The sequence below is a fragment of the Tripterygium wilfordii genome, chromosome 4, assembly GCF_013401445.1.
Source record: "Tripterygium wilfordii isolate XIE 37 chromosome 4, ASM1340144v1, whole genome shotgun sequence".
Taxonomy (NCBI): Eukaryota; Viridiplantae; Streptophyta; class Magnoliopsida; order Celastrales; family Celastraceae; genus Tripterygium; species Tripterygium wilfordii.
This window is the reverse complement of record NC_052235.1, coordinates 10,027,217-10,047,306: the sequence shown is the minus strand read 5'-3', so window position 1 is coordinate 10,047,306 and position 20,090 is coordinate 10,027,217. Positions and strand designations below refer to the sequence as shown.

Here is a 20,090-nt window from a genome sequence, read left to right as displayed (position 1 = left end):
TTATATATATATATGTATGTATATATATAATATATATATACACACACATACACAATATTTATTTTTATTCTCCTATAAGTACTCAAAGTAAGGACTTAAAATAAGTACAGCTTTTTGACCATTGATTTAAAACATGTGGGATCCAAAATAGTGGGTCCCATTAGTCATTTCACTTAAATCAATGGTTAAAAAGTTGTATTTATTTTAAGTCCTTAGTTTGAGTACTTATAGGAGAATTCCTGTATATACATATATATATATATATATTATATAATATATATGTGTATATATATATATATATTTATTGCAATGTATGTGTATATATATACATAATACGTATATATTTACCCTCTATAAAATATTGTTCAATTGTATAAAAATTAAAGTACAACTATGACATTAATGAATTGTAAATAATATGTATTTTTTTTAAAAAAAGTCAAGGCCCGAAGCCCGAGCTTTATGGGCCTAGGCCGGGCCTGTGCCTCATATTCCCAATCTGGCCCGGCTCGAGGCCCGAAGATCTAAACTGGGCCCGGGCTAGGCTTGGGCCTAAAAAAATCGGCCCGATGCCGAGCCCTACTCATACCCAACCTTCATTTGTTGTCAACATCCACCTACTTTGTCGGAATCTCGCCTTGAAGCCGCGGCCAACCGAAAGTTCGGAGCCCGAGCCATCACTCCGCGAACCACTACCCTTGTTGGAATTGTCTTGACGAGCTCTACATGTTCTACCCCTTGGACCACTGGAATAGTAATCGGAATAGTTATTCCATTGATTTAGTATTCCATTGATTTTGAAGGCTGTTTTTAAGTGGGTATGCTTTGAATATTGAGACATTTTGCTCATTTGGGTTATATAAGGGTTGTTGCTAAACTTTTTTGTAGAAAGGTTTGTAAATTTTGTTGGGTTTTGTGGTGGATTAATTTCTTCGGATTGTACTAGTTTCTTTTGTAAATCTTTTGTCATTCTTGGTGTTCTGAGGTTGATTATTGAACTTAAAATTTGTGAGATTAATTCTTGAACTTAAAACAATGAACGTTAGCTATTCCATTGAATTAAATCAATGGAATAGCTAATTTCATTGATTTAAATAAGTGGAATAACCATAGTCATGAGACAAAATTCAATGGAATAGCTTTATTCCATTGATTTAAATAAGTGGGATAACCATAATCATGAACGGTCCGATTTTCAAAATAGATGATACATTCACTTTCCATCAGCTTCCTTTGGTTTAGAAATCCCTGCATGGCATTAGAAATATGGATTGTAGAACCAGAATCAATCCACCATGTGATATGAGAAACATCAACCATATTAGATTCAGAACATAGAAAAGATGTGAGATTACCTTTCTTTTCTCATATGTCCCTTATTTTTTTACAGAAGAAACACTTGAGAGCCTCCTTATTCTCAGTATGGTTAGGTGATTTACCTTTCCACTTCCTTTTCTTAGCTTGTTTATTGTCCTTGTCATGTGTCATCATATGTGCACTTTCACCCATTTCTTGAACCAATCTTCCTTCCTCTTGAACACACATGTTCAAAAGTTCATTAATTGACCAATTTTCCTTATGTGTGTTATAGCAAATCTTAAATGGTCCATATTGTGAAGGGAGAGATTTCAAGATAAAATGCACCAGAAAGGACTCATAAATCTTAATCTGCAAAGTCTTTAATTGTGCAGCTATGTCCCTCATTTGGATAATGTGCTCGCATACACCTTTTAGTGATGGTGAACTTCATTGATGACAAGTTGCCCATCAGGGTGCTGGCCAATGCCTTATCAGAAGACTCAAATTGCTCATCAGTAGCCTTCATAAAGTTCTTGACATTCTCACATTCAGGTATGGACCCACGGATACTAGTAAAAATTCGAGATTTAATGAACATCATGCTCAAACGTTCATACAAAGCAATCTCAGCAGGAGGAGTACTAGTTTCTGTAGGTGCATGAAGCTCTTCCTTTCAAAGAGCATAATCAAGGTCCATGCATCCCAAATGAAGAAGCACTTTCTCTTTCCACACCTTGTAGTTGTCAGTTTGTCACCATATTTAAAAGCGGAACTTCAGGTTTGTCATTAGATAATATCAAAGATTGAACAACAACTGGGAATAATTAAATATAAATAAACATGCTTAATAAATCAATTAATGAGACACAACCATCAATCACAATGATAAGCTTACCAATGTAAGACAAATCAAATAATAATATGAACCAATATGTAATTAAAATCTATATGTGGGCAAATACTTTAATACAAAATGGATTCATTTACCATTTACGATGATACTAGCAAATTATAAATATTCTCAATGCCCGTGGGCTAATTAAGAAATAAAATTAATTTACCATTCCATCCTAATTAATCATAAAAATAAAATAATTTTCGTGGGGTAAACATACGAGGAAAATTCTCCTGTACGCACCTAAATTGTACACTTAAAAAAAGAGTAATTCTATATACACCATATATTTTGCTTCCCACACCCTATCTATCTGACACACCTTACTATCTTTTACTCCTCACACCTATATTATTTTATTCATTTAGTGTCTTGGTATTTAATATAAGGAAGTTCACGTGAATCATTGGAAATAGTGTCTGTGAATATAATCAAAGATTTTCCTTTTAACTTTTGAGTACTTTGTCAATTTTGAAATTTTTTTACAGAGAACATAATTAATTATAGCTAGATTCAGTGATATAACATAAAGCGTAAATGAATATATTCTTTTAGAAAGAATGATACAGCGAATTACTTATAAAAACCAGTTATATGTCTTCCATTCATACAATCATCAGGATTTCTTTTTCATTTCTTCGATTCTTCTTTAATGGATGATAATAGTGCAAGAGAATGGCTAAATATGTGGGACTCTCACCAGGTCAATATGAGGTAATTTTTTTATATTTTTTTAGTTATTTATTTTTTTAAGATAATATTATGCCTGAATATGTGGGACTCTCAACAGGTCAATATAATAGTTGCTTGCTAGCCAGTTAACAACTATTAAAGTGACCCTAGAGAAGAGCATATAGTTCGTTCAACATAAATTCAACCCAACAATCTTTGGAGAACTTAAAGGTTTTGTGTCTGTAACTGCCTTGCATTATATCTTTGCTGAGTTGGAGCATTCAAAATTTGTTGGATATGACATAAGCATGTGCAAATGCAGACTTCATTTAACCCATGGTTTGCCATGGGCACACGAGCTTTCTTTTTATGTATCAAATGGTCAACCAATTCCTCTGTCTTCCATTGATCCTTTTTGGACGAAGCTCGACTTCCAACCATGTTTGTCTTTACAGGATGTTGGTGATATCAGTTGTGCAGTGAAGATTGATATATTCAAAGAAGAGTCTAATCGAAAACCTCGATCAAGCAACCTTGGTTTGCCTAGGAAGTTATGCGAGATAATTTATCCTTCAATGACAGGACTTCTTGAACCTGTGGTGAAAAAAAATCCAAAAGGTAGACCATCCCAGAAAAAGAAGAATGTGTCATCGACTCGTCGAGATCCTTCAGCTTTTGAGTATGTCGAACAGTCTCTTCAGCCACATGTTATTCTACATCGTCCTTGTTGTTCAACTACCTATAATGATAGATCAACAACTAGACAAGGGAGAGCATGGCAAAAAAAATGAGAATCATAAGAAATTTACTGCTAATCAACAAAGATTTATTGCTCAATTTCATGCTCAACTAAGACCATGTATTCAGAGTGTTAAAGATGTTGTCGCTGACAGTAATTGTGGATTTAGAGTTGTAGTTGGATTGCTAGGCTTGGAGAAGGGTGAGAATTCATGGCTTCAGGTAAGAAAAGATTTGTTAGATGAAATAAGAGCATATTGGCCTGAGTATGTTTCCTTATTTGGTGGTTATGATCAATCTTTGTTCATAGCATATGCGTTGGATTTCTTCGAAGATAACACACCTGCACCACTTGATAAGAGGATGTCCATGCCTGATAAGGGTCATCTTATTGCTTCGAGATACAACATCATCCTCATCCTCCTCAGTGATGTTCAATGTTTGACGTTTTGCCTCTATGTTCTTTTCCATGTCGTGACGCATCAAATCATATAGTTACTATTGGATTTGTGAATGGAAATCACTTTGTTGAAGTATTAATTGATGAAGGTAGTCCAATGCCACCAATCATGCTCCAATGGTATCGATATAAATATGAGTGTGCAAATAATTAGATAATACCATTTCAATCACAACTTCATTGTTATGTAGAATCAATGAATATAAGTGATATGCCTCAAGAAGAAATTGTACGTTTAGACTCGGATTGAATAAAAAAATATTAACTTTTTTATTTTGATGTTAAATAAATTGTTATTTTAAAGTTTTATTTATATTACAATTCAAATCGTGTACTAAATGTAATGTTAAAAATGAGAATAATAAAAAAAGAATATTGTTTAAAATTTTAAAAAAAATAATAAAAAATTAAAAAATCCATGGTTGACAAAGCATATAAAAGATCAAAAGAAAAACTTAGAGCAACCACAATGATAAAATTTTACTGGACGAACAAAAATGTATTGAATTTTGTGTTTTGTTGATGTGGCTGTATTGGAAAACATATTTTGCTAATGTGGCTGTATTGAGAGACGTGTTTTGCTGATGTGGTTGTATTGAGATTTTGTGTTTTGATGTATTTTGTTGGGGACAACATGGAGACATGAAATGTTGTTGGCCTCCATGTTGGGTGGGAAGTGATAATGCATAAGAATTTGTGTTTTACTGATGTGGTTGTATTGAGATACGTGTTTGGCTTGACTTTTTGTGTAACAGAAGTGAGATTTTTGTTAGCCTAGCAAAAATGTCCTATTGCATTTACTCTTAGATCACATGGGTGGTCTTGGATCAAACACCAAGACACCAAATGAATAAAATAATATATGTATAGGAAGTAAAAGATAGTAAAGTGTGTCAGATAGGGTATGAGAAGCAAAATATAGGGTGCATATAGAATTACTCTTAAAATACGCACCACTTTTTAAGGGTGAATGAGTAAAATGATAAGTGGGACCCACTGTTTTGGGCCCCACATGTTTCATAACAATGGTGAAAACACAAGTGCGTATTTTAAAAACCTATTTAACCCTTGTACATAATACCTAAACATAAAAAGTAAGGATAAATTAGTAAATTAAATCACTTTTCATTCCTTTTTTTAATATATCCAAACTTGAGAGAAGAAAATGTATTTTCCCTTCCATTATCTTCTTTCCCTTTCTCTTCTTTTCCATTCTCCCCAAATCCCTCAATCCAAACACACTCTAAATTCATTGTTTGAATAGTTTAGAAAAAAAATTAAGGGAAGGAATTTTGGAGGAATTGAGGGGAATATTTCATTAAACTCTTGCCAAAATACTTCCTCCCAAAAATGGATAACAATCAGCTTTGCAATGTCATATCTACTTCACTGCAGAAGTACCAGATAACAATCAGCAAAGCAACAAAACATCTTAATACCATGGCCAATAGTTACGCGTAAACTACCTCAGCATCCTCTCCCGCATCAACCTTTGCAATGCCGTTTGTCTTCGGGGCATCTTCCGTTTCAATAAGAAGGGATAAGCAAAAGAAAACAATGCTTGGAAGAAAGAACAGTCACTATGCCAAGATCAACGGTGTTAACGGTCTAAGGAAAAGAGAATATTGTACTATGGATATATCCCTGTAAGATATTTCTAAGAAAAAATTGAAAGCAAGTGCTCCACATCGCCCAGCTAGTATCGCGCGCTATCTCGAGTCTCTTGCATCTGCGCGTGTTATATGAACATGAGGTTATAGTGGTCATTGTTCTTGGTTTACTTTGTTAATATTGTTTGCTAATAGAATAGTAATGGCCACGTGGCAACATAAGATTTGTTTAGTATTTATAAATAGAAATGTCAACTTGTAATAGGGGAGTTTTTACGAAATTAAGCATACTAGTTGCACACCCACGCTTCGCGCAGCACGTATTTAATTTGGGAATTAAAAATGTATGATGATGGAGCTTGAGTTGTAGAAATGGGCATAACCGTGAGATAACAAACAAATAACTACAATACAGGAAATGAACTCCTGCTGAATAAAACCATCAAGAACATTTAAAGTATCTCTCAAGAACATCTGTATGCAACAACGGATGGTGTATTTTGAAAATTTTGGATAAGCAATTTTGTGTTCCATAGATAAATGTGGCATTAAGATGGAACTAAAACTTACATCACATGAGAAAGTAAAGTTGATATTTGACTATTTGAGTACATATGCTTTGTATGAGAAACCAAATTTCCCTACATGGCGTCTTTCTTCCTAAAAAAACAATTATAAAGAACAAAAAGCAATTATTTTTCTTATCATACTAAAATGGAGATTTCCAACATCTAAGAGAATCAAAACTATACCTTCAAAGGATGACTACTCATCTTGTTTGATATCTCAGTTCTCTGTGGCAAAATTAACATTCAATTGCATATTTTCATTTTTTGCAAGCTTCTTAACAACAGGCGTTACATGCTCAGATGCTCTGGAACACTGAAGGGCACATTATAACAAAACTGTTCATCAACCTTATTGAAGCATTGGAGCCCTCATCAACCTTGAAAAATAACAAACGCATGGTTTGAAAGATAGTCATCAAAACAAATAATTTGAAGCCTCGAAAAAATTCAAAACTATTTACGAAGCCATAACCGTAACAACTTTACTTGAGCTACACGTGAAAGGAGTAGCTAACTACTGTGGTATTGTCAAGGTGCTTTGCTTCATAAATCCTCCATCTTCAGCTCGAGCTTCTTTTTCAATGTCCTTTTTATCATCCCATGCAATTAATTTGAGAAGAATAGGATTTTCGATAAATTTTCACCTCAACACCTAGAAATGAACCTCAATTGGCAAGATAATAGTGATTTAGAATAGAAGTAAGTGAAATTTAATTCATAACAAAGCAAATTCATTTAATGTTCAAGTTACGCATGACTGATATATACGAAGCCTACAACACTTGATGCTCAATTCTGATTTTTTAAGAGCTAAAACTTCCAGAAACTATAAAAAAAACTTGGAAATTCAAAATTAGCCTCGAGTAAAAAATTCCCAAGCTAAAGTTTTTTTTTTATCCAAAGCAACCACCTTTCAAGATTTCCATGGAGAAGTAGTGTATATATAATTTGATGTGTTTGCAATTTCTTGGTGATTACAATCAATAATTGCTGATGTATTTCTAGCAAAACCAATTGCTAAAGGCTTAATTTGGATCAATCACCGAGAATATTATACAATCTTTTGCAACAAAAAACTCCTTTCAGTAGAACATTGATTGTCGATAGAAATAGAAATCAAGTCTCAGGAGGAATTTAACATAAAATGTGGCCTTGGTTGTAGAGGGAAATACCAATCAAGTCTCAAGAGGAACATAACATAAAATGTGGCCCGGAAACCAATGGGTGCAAAGCAATAACCCAAACGTAGGAACTGGCCTCCGATGAAAGGATATCGAAAGGAAATTGTATATTGTAATCTTACATCCAAAATTCATAACTTCTAGGGAACAAATACGGACATGGTTTTTTTTTTCAAATTAGCTTTAGTGAAGCACTCGGAAGGATGTTCAAACTCGGTATTAGTGACAGAGGAATTCTAACCTCATACACATGAGGCCAATCGAAGGAGAAATTTTCAATCCTCAAGTTCCGATCCTGCAATTCAGAACAAATGAAAACGTTGGAAAAAATGTGAAGGCATGTGCTTAATATTTTTTCTTATTTGGAAACTTTGGAAAGTTAGCTCCAATATTAAATTCAAAATTTTTTTTTCTTTTCACCTAGAGGGCCATAAGAGCAAATTTATCGAGCAAAGAATATGACGATTCAAATCCTGAAAAAGGCCGGAAAATGGGAATCCATCCAATTATTTTCGTCCTGCAAAAGGGAAAGTTGGTCATCACCCTAGCAATGCAGCCACCTGATCTCTACTACAACTACTAAGCAGTCATTTAAGCATGGAAGAGCCCTTCAAGTTGAGCTAATCTTCCAGCAACATATCTTCTAAGTTGTTTTGCAGCAAAATTCAGTAATATGAGCCAATCCACCAAAAGACACAGTATAAAGTCATATAACTATCAAATTTCTCAAGTATATATCATCTCTTTTTTTTTTAAAAAAAAAATAACCAAATTTCTCAAAGAACATTGATTAGATATAAAAGATAAATTACTGGAACATAGCAAAAATTTGAAATCAGTTTATACGATTTTGTAACCTCTCAATTGAAAAAAAAAAGAGAGAAGAAATTTCTCAAAGATATATCATCTCCTTTTTAAAAAAAAAAATAACCAAATTTCTCAAGGAACATTGATCAGATATAAAAGATAAATTACTGGAACATAGCAAAAATTTGAAATCAGTTGATACGATTTATGACTTATCCAACTGTCAAAGACAATACTCTCTTTGACCACAAACCAACCTTCTTACTGTCCAGCCATCAAAGTCACCCATTGAACTCCCGCTATGAACAGGAGTGCACAATGAGGAGAGCAAAAGAGTTCGGAAAGATGGTCAGAACAAAAGCACCACAGATCCCCAAAGCTCTAAAGTAAACCTGAGAAAGGGCATTAAAACAGTTCGTAACTCACAAATTGAAAGTTCCAAATGGAGATCGTAGGGAACATATCTACCTTGGAACGAAACTTTTGTTACAAAAAAGAAAGAGGAAGAAAAAAATCTATATTAATTTAAATGATTTAAGAAACAGAAATCGTTGGTGCCAAAAGGAAGATCCTAGATAAAAGCTAAATCCCTTACTTGGAATGAAACTCTTGATCAAAGGAAAGAATGGGGAACCAAAGATCATCAACAACCGAAATTCTGAACATTCTTCCGTGAGTTCAAGTCGCACCTGAGCAAGAGAGGAAGTGATATAATTTAAGCGAAAATGTTGAAACTATTTTGGGCAAGATGAAATTATATTAGAGCAAGGAGGGAAACTCAACCGATCACACACGATACATGAATTTGAATCTGGAAATAGTACAAATCATATACATGAATATGAACCAAAGAGGAATTATTGTGAAACCTATAAGAAAGCGAAATCTTACTGGAGAAGATAACGTGAAGAAGCCAGAAGTCGCCTTAAATCATATACATGAATCTAACCAAAGAGGAGTTATTGTGAAACCTATGAAAGCGAAGTCTTACTGGAGAAGATAACATGAAGAAGCCAAAGGCCCAAAAGTCACCTTTTAATCATTTTTTTTTACGGTGCGATAGTTTCCTATGATGATATGATATTATTGTAATCCGTATTTTACGGATGAGCATTTTCTCTTACTTTTTTGTTCTTTTCCGAAATTCACGGGGAAAGATTTTTGATCCTCCGTTTTATATATATAAATTGATTTTGTTTCTGTGTTTCCCGTGTTCTTGTTATTCTCCGTGACTTCTTCTGTAATCTTCAGCATTCCTCATCTTGCAAGGTTAAGGTTTGAAAGGGATCTATCATTTGGTATTGGAGCGATTTGAATTTGAGTCGAATATACTGTTCTGGCCACGTGGCAACATAAGATTGGTTCAGTATTTATAAATAGAAATGTTAGCTTGTAACAGAGGAGTTTTTACGAGATGAAGAATACTTTGTCTCTGTGTTTCCAGTGTTCTTGTTATTCTCTGTAACTTCTTTTGCAATCTTCAGTATTCCTCATCTTGTAAGGTTAAGGTTTGAAAGGGATCTATCATTTGGTATCAGAGCAATTTGATTTTGAGTCGGATGTACTGTTCCCTTCCTGCACAACACTTGTTCATCTCATCTACTGCCATGGAAAATCAATCCATTGTTGAAGCAAATCTTCAGAGCCGAATTTCAGTTCTTGAGACAAAAGTTGCAAAACTTTCAGTTTCTATCGAGAAGTTTGGTGATGAATTTAAATGAAAGCTTCAAGATCTTGTAACTTCTCTCGAATCAAAGATAGATGCAAAATTAACTGCTGTAACTGAGAAGCTTCGTCGAGAATTAGGCTTCCTATTACTGGTTTCTTGAGAGTTTAGAACAACAAAATGTACAATCACTGTGACGAAGTGTCTGCGTCAATGACTATAGTTGCCGTGATTTTCGAAAATGTCGACACAACCATTGTGGCTAATGAAGAGTTGCCGACAATGGATTTGATGAACCCACATATTGTTCAACTGGTAAGAGGCTGAAGGTAATAGAAATTCTTGATGAAGCCACATATTGTTCAATTGGTTTAGAATTGGTAGATGAATTGTTGGATTTTTTTGCAATACATGGGTTATGTGATTATGCACACAAGCCGTTTGTGAAAATGCTTGAACGAGAAATTCCTTCTTGGACTTCTATTAAGCTTCATCTTGAAATGATTACCATAAGAAAAATAATTTATGGGACCAATAAATTTTACATTTGATCCTGGAGCTGTAGCTAATTGCGATAAACTATTTGTTAGGAATATATATTTCAGGAAACAATGTCATTTCTAGATATGACCAAAATGGTTATCCTAGTGAAGCCTTGAGAATGTTTAATCAAATAAGAATAACGAATGTCAGACCTAACTTAGTTGAGTGGATTGGTAGGACAAAAGCTTGTGACATGTTCTTTGAAGCTGTGAGCATTGCCAAATTAGTTGATGAGGTGGCTCATCTTCAAAGAAAATTTGAATATTTGGAACCATCTCTGGTGGAACGTAATGAGATTAAGTTTGCTTTCAAGCTTGCCAGACATGCAATAGTTTCTCAAATTATATGGTTTGCCAAAACTAGCAAAGGCAAGAGTTTGAAGGAGACTTGTTTAAAATGCTTTGAAAATATGGTTGTAGATCAGATTTTTTTATTTATAGTTGCTTGCACAGATATTGTTGTTCTTGTATGAAGCAACATATGGAAGTTAAGTTGCTTGATTGGTTAGATGTAAAATGCTCTAAACTTGACTATAATTGTGAGGTCAGCATCGACAATTGTGGAAAATACCTGGATCTTAAACTACTAGTGTCGATGGAATTTTTGCACCGAAGGAAAAATAACCTAGAAAGAAGGAAATAATAAGATAATAACAAAACACAAGGATGTACGTGATTCGACAACTTGCCTAGTCCATGGGATGTCTTATCTTTTATTCAAGAATTGAGTCTCTCTTTTTTGTCTGAATGATACATGATGCATTTATAGTACGGAGGTTAGGTGCAATCATGAAAGTTGAATGTAATTACCCCGGTTGCCTCTCTTGATAACCTCCTGCAATAACAATAACTGTTGTCTGAACCGCTACCTTCTTCGATATTGGAGCATTTGGAACAATCTAGGTCATCAGTTGGAACTGTCTTGTCCCCATCATCTTACGCAGAGGAATAACCTCCTCAGCTGTGCGTACCTACCTGCGTTCCTCCAATATTTTCCTCCACAAATACCCCCAGCCTTTTAATTTACCCTAAGAATATTAGGATAAATCTAAAGTCTTTTAATTTACCCCCTTCGAATACTGAAGCCCCCTCGGGTGTACCCCCTTTGGACTGCCGTACCCCCTTTGGACGGTTGTAGCCCCCCTTGGGCATACCCCCTTCGGATGGTCGTAGCCCCTTTCGGTTGGGCTATAGGCCTGGGTGATCACCGTTGGTTTCCCTTTCGTAGGCTTCTTTGGAATTTTTCTGAATTGTCCTTCAGTGCTCGAAGGAGCACCTCTAACCCTTACAGACTTTAACTTGTACCTTTCTTGATTCACAGGTTTTGCTATAGGGAAGCTCAAGGAGTTGATTTCTTATTCTGAGAATTTAGTAGCCTTCAAGGAGAAGTATAGTATTTCTCCCTGCTCCCCACATATTAGTAATTCTCCTACTGCCATTGAGAAGTTTCGCTCCACTACTTCCGATAAGGATATAGTGTTTTTCATGGGACTTGTCGGGCGGGAAGATTTTGCCTTATAGATACTTCTTGGGGTATCTCTTATGCTTCTCGGGATATCTCTAACTTGAAACTTCAACTCTCCAAATCAAGGAAAGAGCTGGCAGACTTGAAGACTAAGCAATTTGATTCTGAGAAGATAATGGAGGAGAAAACCATTCTAGAATGGAAACTTGCTGAAACCAACAAAGAGATGGAGAAGGCTTGACTTGAGATCTCCTGCGCCAACAAGGAGACAGAGAATGTTCAAAATGAGCTTTCCAAAGTGTAGGATCAAATGTCTAGAGTTGATGAGACGATAAAGGTCATCGAGGCAAGCATAGCATAATGCAGCAAAAAATATACGGAGACTTGCCATTGAATCCAACCAACACTTTGTACTTAGGTGGGGTTATAACCTTATAGCTCTCGAGAATCCTACAAAACATGTTGCTTGGTCAAAGGCCTTCTTCCAATGGCCTTCGCCTGTTCATGCTCACTCGAATCCAAGAACTATATACGGAGAGACCAACAGGAAAAATTCCCCAGCTCTAGGCAGTATTACAGTCGATGACCCCCTAGTCAGTAGGGGTCTGTTTTCTTTTCAAGTAGTTTTCCCGTCTTCATACAATATTTGGATGATTTAGCCTCTTTGGTATTTTGTACTAGTCTCTTTAACTAGTTGCAGAACTTAGCCTCTTCGACATTTTGTACTAGTCTCTTTAACTAGTAGCAGAACTTAGCCTCTTCGACATTTTGTATTAGTCTCTTTAACTAGTAGTAAAACTTAGTCTCTTCGGCAAAGAATTAAGAGTCACTTAGTCTTTTTCCTTCACTAAAATATTTAATTTGTATTTTGAAGCCTCTTTGGCAATCAAAGAAAGACTAACATAGTCATATGAAGAAAAAACTTCTTATTTTATTAAAAATAAGTAACCCATAGGCATCATATTGCCATAGTAGACATTACACTTAGAATTTCCTCAGGTTGGAGATATTCCAAGTTCCATGGACATTTCTGCCAGCTTCATATGAATCAAGCTTTAGAGCCTTGGATGACTCATTCTCTCGTCCGCTTTTGTCAGGTTTTATGTTATCATATCTCTGGCTCCTTCCTGAGGGCAGGCGAACTGATGATCCCCTTGCTTATCTTTCTCAAGCTTGACATACTATTTTATCCTATCTTGCAATGCATCCATATTCCTTGGTGGTGCCATAGTCAAGCTCTCCAGCAGTTTATGATCCTGTGGTAGCCCCAATCGGAAGGTAGCCATGATAGTATTCTCATCGCAATCTTCAATATCTGCATATGTATTTGAATACCTGGATGCGTAGTCTCTGAGAGATTCTCCCTTCCTTAAGTGCAAGGCAAACAAGGTATCCAAAGTTGTCGGATCTCTACTGTTCGCTATGAACCTAGCCACGAAGATCCGTGCCAACTCCTTCCAGGATGAAATTGAGTTCTCTAGAAGCTGATGGAACCACTTAATCGCTGTGGTGCCGAGACTTGATGGGAACGTTTTACACATAAGTCCATCTTGGCCTACCCACAAAGCCATCTTGTGGGAGTAAGCTAATACGTGCGCAACTGGATCCATCTTCCTGTCATATATTACAAAAGTTGGAGGGGAGAATTTACTTAGAGGATCTTCCAGACGCAGAGCGTCTACAAATGGGGTAGAGGTCATCTTCTTGAGAGTTTGCTTAGCCTTCTTCTGAGCACTCCATAGGGCTTCTCTAGCATCCTTATTCAAATATACTCTCTGCCTTTCTTGAAAATGGCTTCGATGCCTTGTCCTTCTTGGCAACATTGGGGATCTATATCTTGCACTCCATGGGAATGGAGTGCGCTTTCTTCTATCTGGGGTCGGACCTTTCCTGCTGTAGGACCTTCCAGTACTCTCACTTTCTCTCTCTCAAACACGTTTAGGATTAAAGTCCTCACCTTCCTGGGCAACACTTTGGATTGTACTAACCAAGCGCTTTCACTTCCTTCTTATGGATCGAAGCTTCTCCCTTAGGGATTTAGTGTGCTCCTATCTCCTCTAAAAGTCTTCTTCTACGCGAAGGATAGCCTCCTCTAAATCTACTTCGCATGGAACTTGTCTCCCTACCTCTTGACTCCTATGGACCTCAACATCGTCAGGATGAAGTAATTCTTCTCATCTAGATCATTCCGGAACTTGAGACATGTTGCTTCACAAAATTCTTTGATTCCCACAGACAGAGCCAATTGTCGATGGAATTTTTGTACTGAAGGAAAAACAACGTTGAAATAAGGAAATAATAAGATAATAACAAAACACAAGAATGTACGTGGTTCGGCAATTTACCTAGTCCACGAGATGTCTGATCTTTTATTCAAGAAGTGAGTATCTCTCTCTTTTTTGTCTGAATGATACATGATGCATTTATAGTACGAAGGCTAGGTGTGGTTATATAATTTGGATGCAGTTACACCGATTGCCTCTCTTGATATTGGAGCAGTTAGAACAGCCTAGGTCATCAGTTGGAACTGTCTTGTCCCTATCATCTTATAAGAAAGAATAACCTCCTCAACTGTGTGTACCTACCTGTGCATTCCTTCAATATTTTTCTCCGCAACCGACATTGATAAGCCAATGGAAAAAGGAAGCTTCAGTAGCTATTGCAGAGAAAGTCTATTGCCCTCATACTAGGTGCTCTGTATTAATGTCAAAAGATGAGGTATTGAAATGTACAAGACCTTGGTGTGTTGGTGCTGAAATATCTGGGTCTAGAGATGTGTGAAATGGCAATACTTCTTATGTATCAACTGCAAGGGCCCATGGCAGTATAATATGACTTCTCAGCAATACTAACAGTCAAATCTCGACATTGAAGATGCTATGCAAAATAGTCTTCAGAAGAAGAGACATGATGGAAACTTGTTCATGAGGATGTTTTCAGGTCACCAACCAATTAAGATTTTACTTCGTGTTTATGTTGGAACAGATGCTCAATTCTTTGGGATATTACTTGTCACTATGATTTTTGCCCTCTTTGGATTCATATTCCGTTCAAACCGAGGAGGTCTTATGACAGAAAGCATACTTACTCTTGGTCTCCACCATGTAAGGTTTGACAGCTATGCTCTTACTCTTGGTGTTGTCATGGAAAATCACTCTATATACACTTGGCAAATGCTGGAGATGCAGGGGATGGTAGAAGCTTGGTCTTTACATTGTGGTGCCACAGATTATGAAGAATTTGTAACCAAGTTCCCTAATTTCGAGTTTTGTTGAAGATTCTGATTGATTCTTGCTGCACTGTTGTGAATAAGTTGTTGATAGAAGGTTTTTGGTCATCAGGTCATTCATTCCTTAGAGACTAGGAATATTTCAAGGGAGATGGAATGATATGAACTTGAGGTTATAGTGGTCATTGTCCTGGGTTTACTTTGTTAATATTGTTTGCTAATAGAATAGTAATGGCCACGTGGCAACATAAGATTGGTTTAGTACTTATAAATAGAAATGTTAGCTTGTAATAGGGGAGTTTTTACGAAATTAAGAATACTTTGTGTAACGATCAATCCCAAAGGGGATCTATTAAATTACCAAAATGTCCAAAACAAATAATTTCCAAACAAATTCCTCCAAATAGTTTATTGAAAACCAAATAAAGAAAATCCGACTAACAATAAATGAAATAACATTTATTAAGTATACCAAAAAAAAATGTGGAAGTTCAATATAATCAAATCCTACGCTACCCATAACACCACTACTGTATCTATGGAAAACTGCTCACGCCTCGGGATGTTGGCCCATCATCTTCATGCTCACCTAAAAGGAGTCAAAATATAGAGGTTGAACTAAATAGCCTAGTAGGGATATAATACCCAAAAGGACCCGGTTACCAATGAAGCGGATATCCGAGTGAAGCAATGACGGTGTAGTTATAAAAAATATGAGAAGAAAATAGAGCGAGTATATGGATATGATGAATAACTCGAAGTGAGACAAAGAAAGGTAAAGATAATGTGAAATGAACCATGCCACAATCATTATACAATACGCATATATTTATAAGCATGCAAATACATATATGCAACCACACATCTCCTCACAATGCACGTAGCGCCACAAATCATCCACATCCAATCTTCGGCACATGACAGTCCAGATTCCCCCTCGGAGGCCGCGGCAATCAAATCCCCGTATAATCACGTGGGTAACAAATAAAGTGGATAAATCCCATACAATGATCACGTCTCAAAGTGGTGTGTTGTGAGTCACAACCACCGCACAAAACCAAAGCCAGATAACAACAATAGGCTATCACATCCACTCATCTCCACAAATCTACATCCAAACACACAGTCAACAAATATTATGATGCATATATTATAATTGTGGAGTAAATAAATACACTCCCTATGTACGGTTCTCCCAGACAAAAGAACCTTATCCAGAAGCAGTTTTATCCGACAGTTCAGTTACGAACGGTTACCAGGAGCAGTTACAAGAGAGGTTAGCAGAGGCAGTTAACCGCATCAACTGACAAATCCCAAGCCTATAAATACATTTCATTTCACATTTGTAAGGGATCATCGACACACAACTCTAATAAAGGATCAGACTCCTTGGACCTAGGCAAGTTGCCGAACCACGTAAATTCTGTGTTGTCATTCTCTTGAATCTTTCTACTTTATACATATTCTATACCTCGGTGCAAATTTAGCATCGACAATTGGCGCCGTCTGTGGGAAATCATTCATTAATATAAGCCATGTCTCAAGAAGCGGAAGTATCATGACAAGAGGAACTGCCTCATCCAAAAGAGGAGAGGGCTCGACATTATCATGATGAAATAGAAGAGCAAATTCCAAATGAATTGGAATTGGAAGAAGCCCTCCTTAGGGTAGAAGAAGATTTGCAAAAGAGACAAAAGCATGCTCAAGCTCTAAGGGAAAGACTCCAAACGATGAGGAGAAAGGGGAATCGTTTGGCTAGTGAAATCCAGAGTGTTGTTCGAGGCGATAGGGATGCAGATCCAAAGCGTGTTCGTGAGCAAGACAGTGGGAGCACTAAGAGGTCTCATCTGAGGAGGGGACCAGTTACGAAAAGGAGAAGGCACACTCCATCTCCAAGGGGTGCAAGGAATAAATCCCCGCAGCCGTTTAGGAGGATAAGGCACTGAAGCCTTTCCCCAAGAATTCAAATGAAGAAAGATACTGGGGAAGTCTTATGGAGTGCTCAGAAGAAGGCCGAGCAAAGCCTCAGAAACCACACCCTTTGTACGGGCTCTACGATTGGAAGATCCGCCAAACAAGTTTTCACCCCTGACGTTTACAGTCTATGATGGAAAAACAGATCCTGTAGCACATATTTCAGCCTACACTCATAAGATGGCTCTTTGGGCAGGTCGAGACGAACTCATGTGCAAAATGTTTCCGCCAAGCCTCAGGACAACAGCCGTGAAATGGTTCCATCAACTTCCAGAGAATTCAGTTTCATCTTGGAGGGAATTGACCCGGATCTTCGTAGCAAGATTCATAGCAAATAGTCGAGATCCAGCAACATTGAATACGCTGTTTGCTTTACATATGAGGAGAGGAGAATCACTCAGGGCTTACGCTGCCAGGTATTCAGATACCTATGCTGATATAGAAGATTGTGATGAAAGGACCGCAATGGCTACTTTTAACCTCGGGCTCCCTCGTGATTATAAATTGCGAGAGAGTTTGACGATGGCTCCACCTAAGAGTATGGCCGCGCTCCAGGATAGGATTAAGCAATACGTCAAACTGGAAGAAGACAAACAGAGGAATCGGCAGTTTGCTTCTCAAGAAGGGACAAAAACTAAAAAAGAAGTTTGAAAAGACGAACGGGAAAGAAAAAGATTCGAAGAAGGATCCAAAGCCTACTTCTTACGAGGCTGTAAAAACAATATTTAAGGACCCAATTTTCTGAATTCTACCTTAGATCGCGGACAAGCCGTATTTTCGACGGTCAAATAAGATGTCAGGGGATCCGTCTACTCGAAACCAGTCCAAATGGTGTTCCTATCATAAAGACAAAGGCCACAGGACAGAAGACTGTAGAGAGTTCAAACGGCATTTGGAAGAATTGGTTCAACGGGACATCTTAAGGAATTTATTGACAAAGAGAAAACCGCTGTCGAAAAGAAGGCAGAACCTCAGTCAAAGGAGCGGGGAGAACCTTCACACTATGTGGTTAATTTTATTGATGCAATGGTACCGAATGCACAACTTGGTGATGAGATAAGGCGAATGGAGTATAGGAAGGTCCGACACCAACAAGACGTAATGCAAATGGATTTTAATCCCCATTTGGGAACAAAGAGACCAAGGGAGACCAAGGGAGGCAACTGTAATCACTTTCACCAAGGAAGATGCAACATGAGTGATCTTTCCGTATAATGATGCTCTTGTGATCTCCCTGCAAATCGGAGCAGCAACAGTGAAGCGAATGATGGTAGACCAAGGAAGTTCCGCAGAGATCATGTATTATTCACTTTTCCAGAAGTTAGGGAAAACTTATGCAGATTTGATTCCTGTTCCAACACATCTGGTGGGACTTAATGTAACCCCAATTTGGCCACTCGGAAGGATAAGAATGCCAGTCACGGCAGGTCCAAGAACCGTAGAGGTGGATTTCGTTGTTATAGATCTACCCTCGACATATAATGCAATCATGGGCAGGACTTGGCTTCACGTAATGAAGGTTGTTCCCTCATCTTATCATCAGATGCTCAAATTCCCCTTCGGGGAAAAAGTGGTGGAAATAAGAGGAGACCAAGCTGCCTCAAAAGAATGTTTTATGGCAAAAGCAAAACAAGCAGGAAGAATAATAATGATGGAAGAAGAGGCTCCAGTCCTAGAGGAAGTTGGAAAGGAGTCAGCAACCAAGTCAATGGAAGAACTCGAAAAGGTTCAAGTTACACCAGAAAGTAATGGCAGATACTTTCTAGTTGGGACTAGCTTGCCCATACTAGAGAAGGAATCCTTAATTGGGATGTTAAAGAGAAATGTGAGCGTGTTTGCATGGACTCCTTATGAGATGCCAAGGGTGGATCCGGAATTGACAATTCATAGGTTGAATGTCAAACCAGGTTTTAAACTTGTAATACAGAAGGGCAGAAGGTCAGTCGTTCAACATACGGAGGCCGTGGTTAAGGAGGTAGAAAACTTGCTGGAAGCTAAAGCCATCAGGGAAGTACAATATCCCGAATGACTTTCGAAACACAGTCGTGGTCCGAAAGAAGGATGGAAAATGGAGGGTCTGTGTTGATTTCACTGATTTGAACAAAGCATGTCCGAAGGACTTGTTCCCGCTTCCTAAAATCGATCAATTGGTGGATATGACATCAAGAATGGCAAGGATGAGCTTCCTCAATGCATACCGAGGGTACCATTAAATACCAATGCATCCGTCTGATCAGGAGAAGACTTCGTTCATCACCCCAAAAGGAATATTCTATTACCAAGTAATACCTTTTGGCTTAAAGAATGCAGGTGCCACATTTCAGAGGATGGTGACGAAACTCTTTGGACCTCTGATTGGCAAGACTATGGAAGTTTACATAGATGACATGGTGGTCAAAAGCAAATTTCAGCAAGACCATTTGATGCACCTTCAGGGGGTATTTGATGTCTTAAAGAGAAATAACCTAAAACTCAATGCTAGCAAATGCGCTTTTGGAGTTAGTACGGGCAAATTCCTAGGCCATCTTGTTACACAAAGGGGAATCGAGGCTGACCCAATGCAGATCAAGGCCATTCAATCCTTGGAGCGACCCACCAAGGTGAAGGAGATACAGAAATTAACTGGAATGGTGGCGACACTTAACAGGTTCATCAGTAGATCCTCAGACAGATTTAGGCCTTTCTTTCGACTGCTTAAGTCAGGGAGAGCTTTCCAATGGGATGATGAATATGAGGCGGCTTTTCTTGGGTTTAAGAGTTACTTGCAGAAGCCCCAACTGTTAGCAACCCCCAAGGAAGGAGGCACGCTTCAACTATACATGGCAGTGTCAGATCATGCCGTTAGTGCTGTAATCCTGAGAGAAGAAATGAAGGTCCAGTACCTAATCTACTATGTAAGCAAGACAATGCTAGATGCTGAAACAAGGTACTCACCCCTGGAAAAGCTTCTCTTGGCATTGGTAATGGCTTCTAGGAAGTTGAA

General features: G+C 37.5%; 1 protein-coding gene across 1 annotated transcript; it reads left to right on the top strand.

Annotated features, from left to right (window-relative positions):
* Nucleotides 1-18,172: 18,172 nt before the first annotated feature.
* On the top strand, nt 18,173-19,136 carry LOC119996942. Its single transcript, XM_038843721.1, has 2 exons — nt 18,173-18,272; nt 18,358-19,136. The coding sequence occupies exons 1-2, from the start codon at nt 18,173-18,175 to the stop codon at nt 19,134-19,136; spliced, it is 879 nt and encodes a 292-aa protein (XP_038699649.1).
* Nucleotides 19,137-20,090: the final 954 nt, after the last annotated feature.

Bases quoted from the DNA above. Each gene is read 5' to 3' on its own strand.
- LOC119996942 (XM_038843721.1), top strand. From the start codon at position 18,173: ATGGAGTATAGGAAGGTCCGACACCAACAAGACGTAATGCAAATGGAT. The intron at 18,273-18,357 runs GTAATCACTTTC...AAATCGGAGCAG, and splicing joins GGAGACCAAGGGAGGCAACT to CAACAGTGAAGCGAATGATG.